The following is a 14,808-nucleotide window of genomic DNA, read 5'->3' as shown; positions in this document are numbered from 1 at the left end:
CTGTTTTAATGACTGAGTACGATAATATTTTGGTGAAGACTGCAGGAGAGAACATGTTCTGCAATGTCAGTGTTTAACCACTAGGTAGCACTAAAGACCAAACTTCAAATGTCACAAGAAACAGAAACAAAGTTAATAGTGTAAGTTAAATATTGCAGTTAGGTTTTAATATTTAAGCTATATCATGCAACTGGCTTGTTCTTTTTTTTACTGTAAAAACTGAAATAGATTTTGCTCCCAAAAATGTCTTTGTCTAATATTGAAGGACTTTTTCTGTGTAGCAGGATTCTATTTATTAGATTTTCTTTCTCCACAGTCAATTTAGCTTCATATCTTTTAAATTAGCAATGTTACCTGGGGTGAGATTTTCATCCTTTTAGAGCCTTATTAAAAGGATCTCCTGCCAATCAAAACAAAGCTCTGCAGTGAGCAGGGTGAAGTGACTGAGAGTGAGAGCTGAGCAGCAAATGGGGGTGGAGGGAAGGGAGGAGCTGGCTCTCACTCAATTCTTCTGATTCTCTACAAAGTGTGTCACCTGGTGACTTTGAACCCATCCAAGCACTGAACAGATTGTTGGAACAGATAAATGCCTGGATGTGCCATAACTTTTTCCAGCTGAACAAAAACAAAAGTGAAGTTAGATCCACTAACTTCACTTAGTGGATCTAACTTCACTAAGTGAGAAACGATCTAGAGTCAGCACAAAGTTTCAGTTATTACAACTAGAAATTGGTGATCAGGCCCAAAATCTGTGTGTAGTGATGGAGTGAGGCCTGAACGTTCAGAGTCTCATGAAGACGGTTGCAAACTCGGCCTTCTATCACCTGAAGAACGTCTAGACTTAAAGGACTAATGTCTCAGCAAGATCTCTAGAGAAACTCAACCATATGTTTATCTTCAGCTGCATTGATTATTACAAAAGTGCCTTCACGGGTCTGCCTGGAAAAAAAACAATCCTCCAGCTGCAGCTGAGCCACTGCGCTGCTGCTCATGGCTCATGTTCTGACTAAAACAAGGAAGTTAGAGCACATCGCCCCAGTTTTAAAGTCCTTACACTTGTTCCCTGAGAGATTAGACTTTAAAATACTGATGTTAAATCACTGAACGGCTTAGCACCACTACTCATTAAAGATCTGCTGTTGTCATAGCAACCTTCCAGACCTCTCAGGTTTTCCGGTTCTGGTCTGCTGTGCATCTAGAACCGGAACCAAACATGGAGAAACAGCATTCAGCTTCTATTCACCACAAATCTGGAACAAACTTCCAGAAAACAGCAAAACACCTGAAACACTGAATGCTTTAAATCTAAACTATAAACCTACCCGTTTAGAGTTGCCTTTCATTTGTTGTAAGTGAAACATTGATCAACATATCTGATGTTTTTCCTTGGTGATTTTGATGATGACATTTGACAAAATGTAATGTCTATTAATTGTAGGGGGCACCGATTGCCATTTTCTGGCCAATCGCTGATTTTTCGCTCTATAAAAAGCCTGACTTGCCGATTCTGATTTTTGCTGATTCCTTTTTTTGTCAGAAATGTTGCTAAATATAACCATAAAGTTGCTGAGTTGGCAACAGGGGGTTGATGGTTAACTGGAAACAAGCTCACATGACTTGGTGGGCCTGTCTAGAAAAGGACAGTGGTTGACTTTTAGACCTCTGATGAAGATCGGTGGGTAAGATCGGCTTCACATGTAAGTATCAATTGATCACGATCTTACAAAATTAACGAAAATTAAGGAACCCCTAATTACTTGTTTCATGATCGATGACTGTGTGATGTAAAACACTTCTAACTGCCTTGGTGCTGAAAAGTGCAAACAAACTTTATTTGAGCTGCTGGAACCGATTTCAACACTTCAGACGAAGTGTTGGAAAGCGTCTGGTCATTTCTGTTGTTTTCTTTACTTCCTGTTCTTGTACCATTTCTAAATTTCCCAGTCTGCTGTTGGTTTTGAGTTTCTTACATCTAGTTGTGTTGTAGTCGTGCATCGCTTATTAGTTACCGGTCTCTGTTTTGCTGTTCATTCTCTGACAGCTCTCTCATTTGCTTCTTGGTTGATTCTTTGACTCATCAGTTCATCTAAGAATATGTTCTTCTTTTGATTCTTGAGTCACTGCTGTTTCATCTGCTTTGTCACCTGCCCTGCCCTGTATAACTCATCGTCTTCCTCTTTCTGGTTTGTTATAAATTTAACTAGTTTCATTGTCTTATTTTTTATTTTTGTCTTACTGAACACATACATTTTCACTTCCCTTCTGCCGCCCTTTTTCCTGTATTGGGGTGTTACTCAACCACCGCCACGAAGATTGTGACAGTAAAATGTTTTTAATTACTTTTACAGAAAACCTGCATTTAAAAGCTTTCATCTAAATAATTCCAAAGAAATAAAATCCGACATCTTGACAACTGTTGGAACGTTTGGACTAAGTAAAACAAAAATATTTGTCATAATAAAGAAAATTGTGAAGGGAATTTAATAAACACTTGCATTTAACACAATTAAATGTAATGACCATTTTTAACATGCATGCTGATGATAAATTTCTAAAAGGGAACTAAAGCCAAATGCAAGTAGAAAACGTCTCTGCTGCAAACAGAAAAATGATCAAGACTTCGGCATCTTAAGGAATAAAAGTGACTGTATGTTCTATTCCACCAAAAGACTTCAAAGGGAAATAGCCTGTACTTGCACAATGTGCATAATGCTTTAAGTTTAGAGCACTTGAAACGCTTCACACTACATTTAGATATTCACACATTCACAGACATATGAGCGGTGGTTTGAACTGACAACCCACAGGTTACAAGACAAACTCCTACCAACTTAATAAACTTTACTTTTGTTACATTTTATCATTGGATGATATACAAAAGCTATTTTAAACGTTCTTATGTCTTGCACTTCTAGGTTATTTGTGATTTTTGTTTTGAGGCGTCTAAGAAATAAAAGGTAAAACAGAAACTTATTTTACTGTCTGCAGCTTCCATCAAGTATTCACTCTTTCAGTTTTCACATTGGCAGATTATTTAAAACATCTTCATGAAATCATCAGACAAACTTTCCTTACCTGAACAGAAAAGTGCCACAGTAACTATCCAGTCCATTGTGTTTCTGGCATTGAGATCAAACTAAAAGTGTGATTTCCACTCTGGTCAACCAATTTAAACTGAGAGGGAGTGCATTACTTTTCCATGATGTAGGAGGAGTTACAACAGGGTCACTTTCAACTCAGAAGAGAAATATTTTCATTTACCCTTTTTCTCTTCTGACCTTTAAAATGGTAATGTGAAATCTAGCAGCTTTAATTAGTTCAGGGTAAACCAGAGGATGGAGTTGACAGAATCGGTGTTTAGTCTTCTGTGTTTGGGTTGTTTCAACTAGAAATCCTTAAGTAATCAGGTCTTGTCCTAATAAGGTGTTGTTCTGTCGTCTTCCTGTGTTCTTTTGTTTGGTCATTTTGCTTAATCTGGAAATGAAGAAATGGAAGTCACATCCTTAAAAACAACCGTGTGTGTGTGTGTGTGTGTGTGTGTGTGTGTGTGTGTTGCTGCCTGCCCACATAAACCAGCAACAGTTCTCATCCTGAAGTAAGCGCAATCTTTCTATTGTAATTTTGATGAATTACTGATGCTGCTTAGTGTACATCAATACACTGCAAAACCACAAAATCTAACCAAGTATTTTTGGTCTATACTTTAAAGCAAGATGTAGAAACTTGTTTAAAGTCAATAATTCCTTAATATTGATCAAAAGTACTAGTTCTAAGAGCAGATTATTTCACTTGTAACATGGGAAAATTTTATTGTTATAGGTAAAATAATCTGCCAGTGGAACTAGTATTTTTTTAATCAATACTAAGAAATGATTTACTTAAAACAAGCTTCTTTATTTTGCTGCAAAGTTACTTATTAGCTTTGACTTATTTCAAGTATATTTAGATATTTGCACTAGAAACTAAAGCAAAAATCCTAAAATTTTGTGTTTTAGTAAATATCTGCTATTCACTAATAGGTTCTAATTACGTTTGCATCAAATATCTGGTGCTTTGGTCTGTTTTAATCATAAAATATATAGATAGCAATCAACACACCGCAGTTTGCATGCAGCTTTCTGAGGCAATGTGTTTTTGTGCAAGAGTGTGTGTATGGAGGGGGAGGTGGGGATCTATGCAGAAAGTTTTACGCAACATCCTCACTTTAAGTGAATTTGGCAAATAAAAGAAAAGTTTGTACAAAATAAGCAGAAGTAAACACTGATGGTTCACTATACAAAAAACGCCATCTCTAGCAAAAAAACAAAACACAACAGCAAAAAAACCAATCATACCATCTTGAAAGTCTTCTCCGGTGTTTTATTATGTTATAAGCTAAACAAAAAAAAAGCCAATTACTTAAAAATGTAATGGAAAATACAAATAAAAATCTGAAATGCATGACATGCATTAGATGCATTTTTGTATCTAGCCTCTTTACTCTGATATCCTTAAAAAAACATCCAGTGCATGGAAAGCAGAACATGTTGGTGTGACAGAACAACGCAGCCTTCTTATCATTGTGAAATCTTCTCAGTTGCGGTTTGGTTACACTTTAAAGTCAGCAGAAATTAAATGGATTTGAAGCAGTTTTTATCAGGCAACTCTGAGCAAAAATGAAATAATCAACAGCCATAGATGGGGGAGAGTCTCTGAGAACGGTCTTCCATAAAGGACCATGAAGAAACAATGATGCTAAGAACATGTCTATATACCACCTGCGAATTATTAAATTCCCCAAATACACCACTTCTATAAATTATTTTTTTTTCACGTACACACTTAATATATCTTAATAAGCATTACCGTATCTTTCGGTACCATGCGGCTTGTAGCCTGGTGCAGCTTTTCTGCGGATTTTTCTTCAACCACCAGGGGGCTGTTTAGCAGGAAGTGAATCATTAGAAGTCAAACTGGATATCAAAGAAGAAAATGCTAATTTACAAGCACAAGCTAGCAGCAGGCACAATGGAGAAATGTTTTCAAACCCATCATGGAATCCATACGAAGAAGTTCATATGATGCAGCTTTTAAGTTAAAGGTTATCAATCTGACGGTACAAATCGAGAGCAACTGTACGTAAACTCAGCGAACGAATCCATGGTTCTGCGTTCGAGACACAGGGCTGCGTCCTTAATAGCAGATCTATTTTTTGTGGAACACTGAGAGCGGTGGAGATATCAGCAGCTTATATATGTACGTTTCCAGTTAAAAAAAAAACAAACTTTGTGGGTGAGGCTTATAGTGAAGTCAGCTCTGTAATCTGGAAAATACGGTAATATGGACAGTGGAGGCTACAGTCTTTCTAGATTACAGGCTAGCCATTAGCATGCCAAGTAGCATGATGTCGAGGTATTTCTGCTAATCAAGCTGAATCTCAAATATTTTAGATATACTAAAATAATTTTCGAATACTGAACCACAATTATTTTTATCCACTGTATCTCTGTACTGATATTTTTTGTTTTATTATACTAATCATAAACCAGATAGTTAAAATAATCTATGTGGGGAAAATGTATCATTTTACCATCTGTCCAGTCATATATAAGTCTTTCAAGCCTCTTCACAACACAAAAGTAAAAATAAAACCGAACATTTCTGCTTTTCTTAGACTTCCTCAATACTCTCATCCTGTTTGTGACATGCTAGTTCAGTCCCTGAGCTGGTTATCATAGATGCATGTCATATGTTGCTTTTTTCTTGTTGAAGCAGAAAAGAAAAAAGAAATTGCGTTCAGCTAAAATAAGCTAACATATTTTAGCTGAATTATATTTTGATAAAAATGTCAACACTAAGACTGATTTTGCCTAAATAATTGGAGGCTTGCAGCAGGTTCATCTGCTGGTAGATGATATGTTGTTCCGTTTAACTTCTCGGTCGTGTCTCAGACTTTTGTTGACTAATTTTGCCCTCAGCTCAGGAAGTGAACCTCCCCGCTTGCTGCTTTCGGTTTCAAGACTCCCACTCCTCATCCATCACCCAGCTGTGGGCGTGCATGACAAATATAAAACATCCAACCTTTTCCAGAGCATAAGTCATTTTTAAGACACTATTGGTAAAGCTTCTGAAACATTATATTGTATTTGTGAATATTTCATTATGTGTTTCAGATCCTTTACCCATAGACATTATTAAACCCCTTAAATCCGCAATAACTTTGAGCAGCACAGCCAAGCTCTCTTTTGTGTCTTCAATTGCCTTTTAAAAGAGAGAATGTATCCTCAACACTTCCGGAACTAAATTTTTTTACCAGTTACTCTATACATACCTTTACTGTTTACAACAGCAAACATTTTACTACTGTTTGTTGTTCAAATTTATGGTTTGATACACATTGTGTTTGGTACAATCACTAAATTAAAAGGCCATTTCATAGAAACATTGATCATTACAAAGGTACTGGATGGACATGACAAGTAAGAGGGAATTTCATTCCTCTGCTGGTGCGTCTCCTTCGGCTCCTGCATTTTCATTAATCATCTCATTATATTTGCTCTTGAAAAATCCAGCCTGAGGAAAAATGGTAAAGAGAGTGGAATGAAAATTATGTGTGGCAAGATAAATGCTGGAAGACATAGAATAAACATTTAAAGCTAACTATTATGCTTTCTTGAACAAGTTAGGATAGTTGCATAAGTTGTGCAAAACATGTTGCACAAAATCATTCTTATGCTTCATTCAGAGCGAACACGATCTGAGCATCAGGGGCGACTGGTTTACATTCAAAGTCTATGTTACATGCTTTGCGTGTCTAGCGCTGCATTTCGAGCGTCAAGCGAATCCAACGCGACTGACGCTGGAGTTGGAAAATCAGAAATTTTGCCACTAGACGGGGGAGCATCAACCAATTGGCAACTGAAAACAACGGCTCGTCCCAATGCCCACTATAGTGATTTTAACGCGTCTACAGCAAAATGTCAAGCATCTGACTTCCAAGTGTACGTCAGACACGTTGACACGCAAAATGCATTTGGTGTGAACGCAGCATTAGATAATGACAGTTCAATCTGGTCGGTTCTATTTAGAGCTCCTTTCAGAATTAACTGTTTTAGGGCTTCCTGTCACTTTAAATCCAAATAAGTTGCTGCTAGCCATGCCCCCCAACTGAACATTTACACTCACACATAAAGATGGCTACAAACTGATGTGCAATTATAAAGTGTTACATCTTTGAAAAGCAGAAGAACCTCCTGCACAACCAACAAGAATGTAGCAAATGGTTTTTAAATTCTAGGTTCATTGGTCAATAAGAAAACGCTTGTCTTTTCCAGCAGCCATTGTACAGCGTGTACAGCAATATAACCAAACATGCTGGAGAACCACTTGGTAACTGGGCTGGGTATTTTTTTTAAGTACTTAAGTTGTTTTTTAGAAGCAGTTGAGATGCAAATGGAAGTATAAAAATGTTCCAAAAATTAATTTTGCATAATGTGTCCCCTTTTAAAAAAATGCTTATTAGAAATTACTGGGCATGTTGTGCCAATTACTTTCAACTTGGGTCTTTGGGATTTTAAGAAAATCTTAGTTGACTCACCTTATACAGACCAGCAGTAAGTAAAACCAGAAAGGCCAATCCTCCCAGAGATCCTCCTATAATCTCATTAGTGAAATCTGGTGTAGGAAACACTTCTACCTCTGCTTGAATCTGAAAATGAGAGGTGTAGAAGTTTCAAATAAAATCCTTAAAGGTCTGACTGGTACTAAGATGTTGATAGCAGCATTCTATCACCTGGTGAACAGGAGGGCCACTATTAGAGGTTGTAGAGAAGAAGATGTACTGGTTCTCATCATACTCTAGATTGGCTGTACTGGTCAGGAGGAACTTGGCAGATGGAAGTCCGATCTGAGAGAGAGAAACACAGATCAGGGATGATGAGCTTTTTTTATTCTTTTGCATTTTACAGCCTAGTCAGTGTATCTACTTGAACTTCACATCAATTACCTGTTCTATCCATCCTGAGCTGATGTTTGCAGAGATGGTGTACGTTGTGTCCTTGTTCCTTTCCATGAACTTGGAGCACCTGAACACTCTGCACCTCGCTACAGTGCAGTCCTGTACCAAAGTTAAAGTTGCAAGATATTGATTAAATRTGGGAATTTCAGAAGACTGAATGCAAAAACTGAATCAAGACACTTTAAGAAAGTATTAGTTCTGTGATGTGAATCCAAAACGACTTTTCAAGAATTTACTGTTCAAATGTAGCAGATACATGTCATATTATTTTAAAACTTTTCTAAAATGATTTATGACACAAATTCTGAGTAATTTTTGAAATCAAGGTTGTGTAAACTTTTGAGCTACTTTTTTTTTATCATCAAACACTGTATAAAGAAGCACTTACCAATATGTTCTTTCCTTTTATCTTATCAACAAAATCAGTGACAGTAGGTTCTTCATCTCTGCTGCTCCGACAGCCTGGAATCTGAAAACAGAGCTCCATCACATCAGTTTAAGTCTTATTTACATTTAATTAGTTCTAGTTTGTAGATTTATCCACCTGAAAACTGTTTGTGTCCATCCAGATGTCTTTATCACCAAGTCTTACAGGAACTTTGATCACCACAGTCAAATTTAGTGGTCTGATCGTGTTAAAAACCTAAGAGAAGTGGGAATAAAACACAAAGAAACCAAATTATATAATGACTGTTCTTGAATATAGAAGATATTTCTGATCTGACCGAGTGAAATAATCTTCTACCTTTATTTTTTGCTCAAGTGGTTTCTGAACAGCGTTTTCTCCAAATGTGAAATTGTTGTAGCTGGGGGAGCTGAGCAYACATTTCATGCATTCATTTAATAAGATGTATTTAAACCATTGTGGATTTTTAAAATAATAAATTATTTGCTTGAATTAACAAACCTTTCAATTGTGACAAAAACACTGTACTTGACATCAATYTCCTGTTTTTTGTAGACTTCACTAGAAGGGGARTGACGCTTATTGTCACTATAAGAGAAAGATCAAATAAAAAATTAGTTAAAMMTTCAGCATCAAAGAGCTGCAYCTTTAACTCTTGAGTTGTACCTGATGGCGTTCGCAGTCACTTCGATCTTTCTACCAAGATCACTGTTGGTGTTGAAACCATAGGAGACGATGAAGGTTGCCTAAAAAGGAAATGAAAGAGAGGGATCAAAAGACTTCCTCTTCTGGTTAAATAATGAATRAAGCAGCAGCACAAACTWACCATTGAGATGCTTTTGAATATTGGTTTGTCGAYGCTACAGACTGTCTTTCCTTCTGTGACGCCATCCTCACTGTCCACAGAGTTGCACTCAATTCTTCCCTGCAATAAAACACAGATCATCAGCTTGTTGCAGCAGCTTCACCAACATAGATTAATATTGGTGCCTTACTTCCAGAGGTGTAACCTTCCTGTAGGAGAGCCCAATGGGGTATGTGAGAGTAATGCGACTGTTGTACGAGTTTTCTCCTCTGTTCTTCACAAAGATGGTCACACTCAAAAGTTCATCTATGCCGACTTTAACCACTGAGGACCTGAAAAAACATGATAAATGACAGGTGCATAAAATTGGGATATCATTTACTATCCAGCCTATATTTTGGTCAGACAATGTTGAACATTAAACATTTAATATTATTTAAAATGGAAAAACATCCTACAGGAAAATGTGATTTTTGTTTTCAAGAAGAGACGGTAAAAAATGTAACAGTTCTACCCAAATTTTTTCAATTGAGAGAAAGGAACTAGTATGTAGATTACAGGACAACCAATTGCAGTTGAATATACAAGCCGATTTGTATAAACTTTCCTGTTTTGGATCTTATTGTTTTTTGGTAGGGCACTTTAAGAAGACAAAATTAATAGAGAATGTGGTTACTTTGTTTTGATTCATTTTACTGCTTTCTTTTGTTTTTTTTATTGTAATTTATTTTTAGTTTTATAAATTGCATATCGATCCACACTCCACTCCAGTTTGATGGCGGTAATGCACATCTAAACGTTGCTTGCCAACCGTCGTAAAAAGGAATAACAATAAAAAGAAGAAAAACAGTAGTTTTTTTCCTAACCACTAGGGGGCACAGCAGAATAAGACGAAAAGAAATTGATAGATGGATTGTGGTTATTTTGTTTTCTTTCTTTTTCTGCTTTTTTTTCTTTTTTTGTTATTTATTTTAGTTTTAAATTTGCATATAGATTCAATAGACGGCGGTAATGCACATCTAAAAGTTGCTTGCCAGCCGTCATAAAAAGGAATAATAATAAGACGACAAATACATAGTAGTTCAGTTCCTAACCACTAGGGGGCTCAGCAGAATAAGAAAAAGACGTAAAACTGAGAAGAATTTGAGCTGTACAATAATGGCCGACGTTTTTTGCTTTCTTGTAAAGAACGAAACCCATAAATAAATCTTCCTGGATGCAAATTACTCAGTTGCTAGACTTCTTGACATGGTGTCAGAAGTCAGACAAGGGGAAGATTTAAGCATCAAAATGGCACCATGTCAGGCGCTGGAGCCGTTAGACTTTACCCAGCCGTCATCGTGGCCTGCCTGGAAGAAGCACTTCTTCTCCTGGGATTAGATCGCTACAATGCTTGACCAGGAAGATGGTGAAGTACAAGTAAATGCATTTTTTTATGTAATGGGCAAAGAGGCAGAGCTAATATTTAGCACCTTCACGTTCACACCAGTTGATGAATAGGACTATTATGAATCGATTTATGCCTATAAGAAACACAATTCATGCTTTCACAGACTCACCCAGCAACAAGGAAAGAGTGAAGAGTCGGTTTCAGTTAGCCTGTCGCAATATGCAAGTAATCTCGTGATAAATTAAAATGAGATCAATAATTTCCATGGTGATGATTAACATTTTTAGGGGCAATTTTGATGGCAGATACTTCAGAGTTCATTGGGGCCTTCCATGCATTGCATGGCAGGCACCTATTCTACACCCAATAGAGCGTCTCTTTATTTATTTATTTAAATAAATAAATTAAGAATATAAGAATAATAATAAATTAAGAATTAAAATAAATTTAGTTATTTTTGATACCACAAATGTATCAAAACGTGCAGCTCGATGCCGAGAAGGGAGCTATTATTTTTATTGGGGATCGGAGTTACGACGGCGAAGTAAAAAGCGAAAAACGAGCGAAATTTCAACTGCCGAAATGCAGAGTGTAACTGACACCAACTGCCGCTTTTTTAGAGTGCGAAACGAAGTGGAATTTTGACCCCAAAATAATTTTGAAATTGCTCTCATGGCCGCAAAACTTGTACTATTGGTATGAAAGCTGGTCATGAAATCGCACCGAATGCCTGCTCCAGTAAAATGTTTTCAAAATTTCCCTAGGGCTTACAGTTTTGTGTCAAGAAGCTTCAGAGCAAAGTGATGGGATAGGACTAACTGACGCTCCACCCCAGTGTTTTACATACATTTCTGAAAATTTTCTGAGCTCAGCGCACACTATATTTCCCTCATTACTGCAATTACTGTGATTGACCTACAGATATGAATCACGGGACTATTGGAGATAACAAATAGCCCTCTCATATGCTTCAAACAGTTTTTGGATCAGCCTTACGGATCCTGAACGGGAAGCAGTTGTTTGGACTGCTTTTTTCATCAAAACTGACCGGGTGTCTCATAAAGATAGATAAAGTCTCTCACACACATGACAGTTGGCAGAGGCTTAATAATTGCTATGGCAACAGAATACAGAGAAAGGCAGAGCTGCTGGTTTGGACTACACAGTCTCTGTAGTTCTAAACATGGCGGAACACTCAGTTATTACAGAGGAGGGCTGAGCTGGCATTTAGAACTACTTGCTGTTTTTGGCTTTATATAACTGGATTAACCAAACCACTGTTACACATTGGATTAGTGTGGCCATTTAAAATGAAGCTTACTGAAAATTTCAAAATAAAAGCCTTGACATTTTTCACATCAGGTAGTTGCTCTTTTGGGCTTTATGTGACAGGATTAAACAAACCACAGTTACACATTGAATTAGTATGGTCATTAAAATAAAGCTTACTAAAACTTTCAAAATAAAAGCCTGCCTATTCCTCTTACATCAGTGCACCGCCATAGGCGGTGCAATAATATTTAGCTTTTTATGGGTTTTTTCTCAGGATAGGCAACATTAGCACAAACATTGGCATTTCACTGCCCTTGTCTTAGCATTAGCCTTTTACCTAAAATAACCTATTAGCTGATTTTCGTACTTATTAGCGATGTTTAGTATACTAAATGGAGAAAGTCAATGACAGACATGCTAGTGATGCCCCATATGCTACTGAGAGCCTTCACGCCAACATTAGCATATTGGCTAATTTTAGGTTATGCATTAATTTTAAAATAATGAATGGTACAAGTACAGCTTAGTCAACATGCATCTGCCTCTCCACAAAACTGTCTCATGAAGATAGAAATCCTTCTCCACCTTTCTGTGTCACACACACGACAGTTGGCAGAGGCTTAATCACTATAGCAACAGAATACAGAGAAAGGCAGAACTGCTGGTTTGGACTACAAAGACTCTGTAGTTCTAAACATGGTGGAACACTTTAATACAGAGACCAGAGCAGAAGGTCAGAACTACAACATGGTGGAACACTCAAATATTACAGAGGAAAGCTGAGTTGGCAGTTAAGAACTACATAATGATGGAACTCTGAATTACTACAGAAGGAGGGTGAACAAAATGTTATAACTACAGACAGGGCAGAATTTTCTGGGCTGGCATTTAGAACTACTTGCTGTTTTGGGCAGTATTTTAGCTGGACTGTTACACGTTGGATTAATGTGGCCATTAATCCAATGTGCAACAGTAATGAAGCTTACTGAAAATTTCAAAATAAAAGCCTTAACATTTTTCACATCAGGTAATTGCTCTTTTGGGCTTTATGTGACTGGTTTAAACAAACTACTGTTACACATTGAATTAGTGTGGTAGTTAAAATGAAGCTTACTGAAAGTTTCAAAATAAAAGTCTGCCTTTTTTATGTTTTTTTTAACAGTAGGCAGTTCATTAACATTAGCACAAACATTAGCATTTCACTGCCCTTGACTAGTCTTTTACCTAAAGTTAGCTAATAGCTAATTTTCTAATTAGACATGTTTAGTGTACTGAATGGAGCAAGTAAAATTAAAACAACATGGTCGTGTTGCTCCACATGCTACTTCCAGCATTTAGGCTAACATTAGCATTTTGGCTCATTTTAGCTTATGCATTCATTTTAACATAATGAATGGTACAAGCACAGCTTAGTCAACATAATTCTGCTTCTCCACAGGTTATTGACTACAATTTAGCTGAGCTTATCATTAATGATTATTTTAAGCATCAGAACGCTGGGTTCCAACCGACAAGCACACTTTGGCAAGCCCCATAAAATTTCTGCAGGAATTTTCTAGTTCTTAATTTAATGCCAGTTTGTTCTAAAAAAAAATAAACAGGGCAAAAAAGTTTATTTACCCACTGAAAAGCAGGAGTTCACATTGTTCTGTGCTTCTGATGTGTTGTGGGAGTTGCATTATAATGATGTTTTACTGTATAATAGGGTTTAGGCACTGAAGAAGTGAAATGGGAAGATGCTAGTAGTTTTACTAATAGTTCTGTTTCCAGCCACTAGGGGGCAGAGCAGAATAAGATGGAGTTGCTGCTGAGCTGGAGAATGTATTGTGTTTTATGTATCTGTTAAGAAACTCACAAATAAATGTTCTTGGGTTGTAACCCATTAGTGACTCGACTTCATGACAAAGATGAGACCAAGTGCAACTGGCCTTCACAACTAGACTTACAGTCAGCACAGAGGTTAAGGCTGCGAAACCATAATAGCTTCTTCTCTGATATTAATATTGAAGAGATTTACTGAATCTTATTATGCAGTAAATCCTCAGTACTTTGCAAAATGTGGCTATAGTTGCGTTTATGTATGATGTTATATGTGACTTTTTGCTACTCGCCGTCAGATCATTTGGGCATGTGCCAACAGAAATATTTCTGGGACATAAAACAGGAGAACCATAGTCTGAGATTTCTTGTAAATCTTGCTCTTGCCAAACAAATACAAACGTTTAAGTTTTGCAGATATAATGTGTATAGTTCACCGGTCACATCAAGGCTTTACTTTCCGAAACAAATCTCTTACTTGGTGAAGTTAAAATCCACCTTCAGATTATCTTCACACACTTCATCAGCTCCACAACTGATCTCAAACCCAATCTGTGGATAACAGTAAACTATTAAACAGATCCATACAGAGAAAAATTCACATTTAGGTCAATCATATGCTTTTCAAATAACTTTGTGATGTAATGTTTTGTATGACGGTCAYACTGGTAACCATGAAAGGTCAATCAGCTGTGGGAAGGTTAAATCTCAGTAAAGATCTTTCTGTTCATATTTAGGATGTACAGGAGTTACTCACAGGATGAAATGTTGTGGTTTTAACCTGTGGAGAAAGGCTTGGTCTTGGGTTTGAGCCAGAAGGCAAACCATCAAACGTGAATCTGAGCTCATTATTGAGTGGATTGAGAGCATCYTCTGGACAAGACTGGAAGGCATTGAGATGGAAAGATGATTARTTAAAAAACTGTTKAATCTTATATAGTTGWATAAAATTACTGTAATGGTTACTTTAGGACTTACCTSAATAAAAAAGTTCACATCAGCRCATTCTTTTGTATTTAATTTAAGATTAAGCGATCCACTCTTGTGCCTCACATCCTTGCTGATCTCAGCTCGGTTGTTTGGTATCTTGCGATTTGCGTCCAAAGTTAAAGTGAAATTAA

General features: G+C 36.9%; 1 protein-coding gene across 1 annotated transcript in view; it reads right to left on the bottom strand.

The window, feature by feature from the left end:
* Positions 1-5,020: 5,020 nt before the first annotated feature.
* The window catches only part of LOC103481813 (integrin alpha-M-like), a 22,831-nt gene continuing 13,043 nt past the window's right edge, over positions 5,021-14,808 (bottom strand). Inside the window, exons 9-22 of the mRNA XM_017310692.1 lie at positions 14,666-14,805; positions 14,445-14,570; positions 14,166-14,239; positions 9,398-9,539; positions 9,229-9,327; positions 9,069-9,148; positions 8,904-8,990; positions 8,742-8,811; positions 8,541-8,639; positions 8,385-8,465; positions 7,985-8,095; positions 7,772-7,885; positions 7,577-7,687; positions 5,021-6,552 (exon numbers count right to left, since the gene is read on the bottom strand). Of these exons, the coding sequence (XP_017166181.1) occupies positions 6,472-6,552; positions 7,577-7,687; positions 7,772-7,885; positions 7,985-8,095; positions 8,385-8,465; positions 8,541-8,639; positions 8,742-8,811; positions 8,904-8,990; positions 9,069-9,148; positions 9,229-9,327; positions 9,398-9,539; positions 14,166-14,239; positions 14,445-14,570; positions 14,666-14,805 (1,415 nt within the window). The 3' untranslated portion in view covers positions 5,021-6,471. The remainder of the gene's footprint in view (positions 6,553-7,576; positions 7,688-7,771; positions 7,886-7,984; positions 8,096-8,384; positions 8,466-8,540; positions 8,640-8,741; positions 8,812-8,903; positions 8,991-9,068; positions 9,149-9,228; positions 9,328-9,397; positions 9,540-14,165; positions 14,240-14,444; positions 14,571-14,665; positions 14,806-14,808) is intronic.

The sequence above is a fragment of the Poecilia reticulata genome, linkage group LG19 (genome assembly GCF_000633615.1).
Source record: "Poecilia reticulata strain Guanapo linkage group LG19, Guppy_female_1.0+MT, whole genome shotgun sequence".
NCBI classification, from domain to species: Eukaryota; Metazoa; Chordata; class Actinopteri; order Cyprinodontiformes; family Poeciliidae; genus Poecilia; species Poecilia reticulata.
The sequence above is the reverse complement of the archived record's forward strand: the minus strand, read 5'-3'. Positions and strand labels throughout refer to the sequence as shown.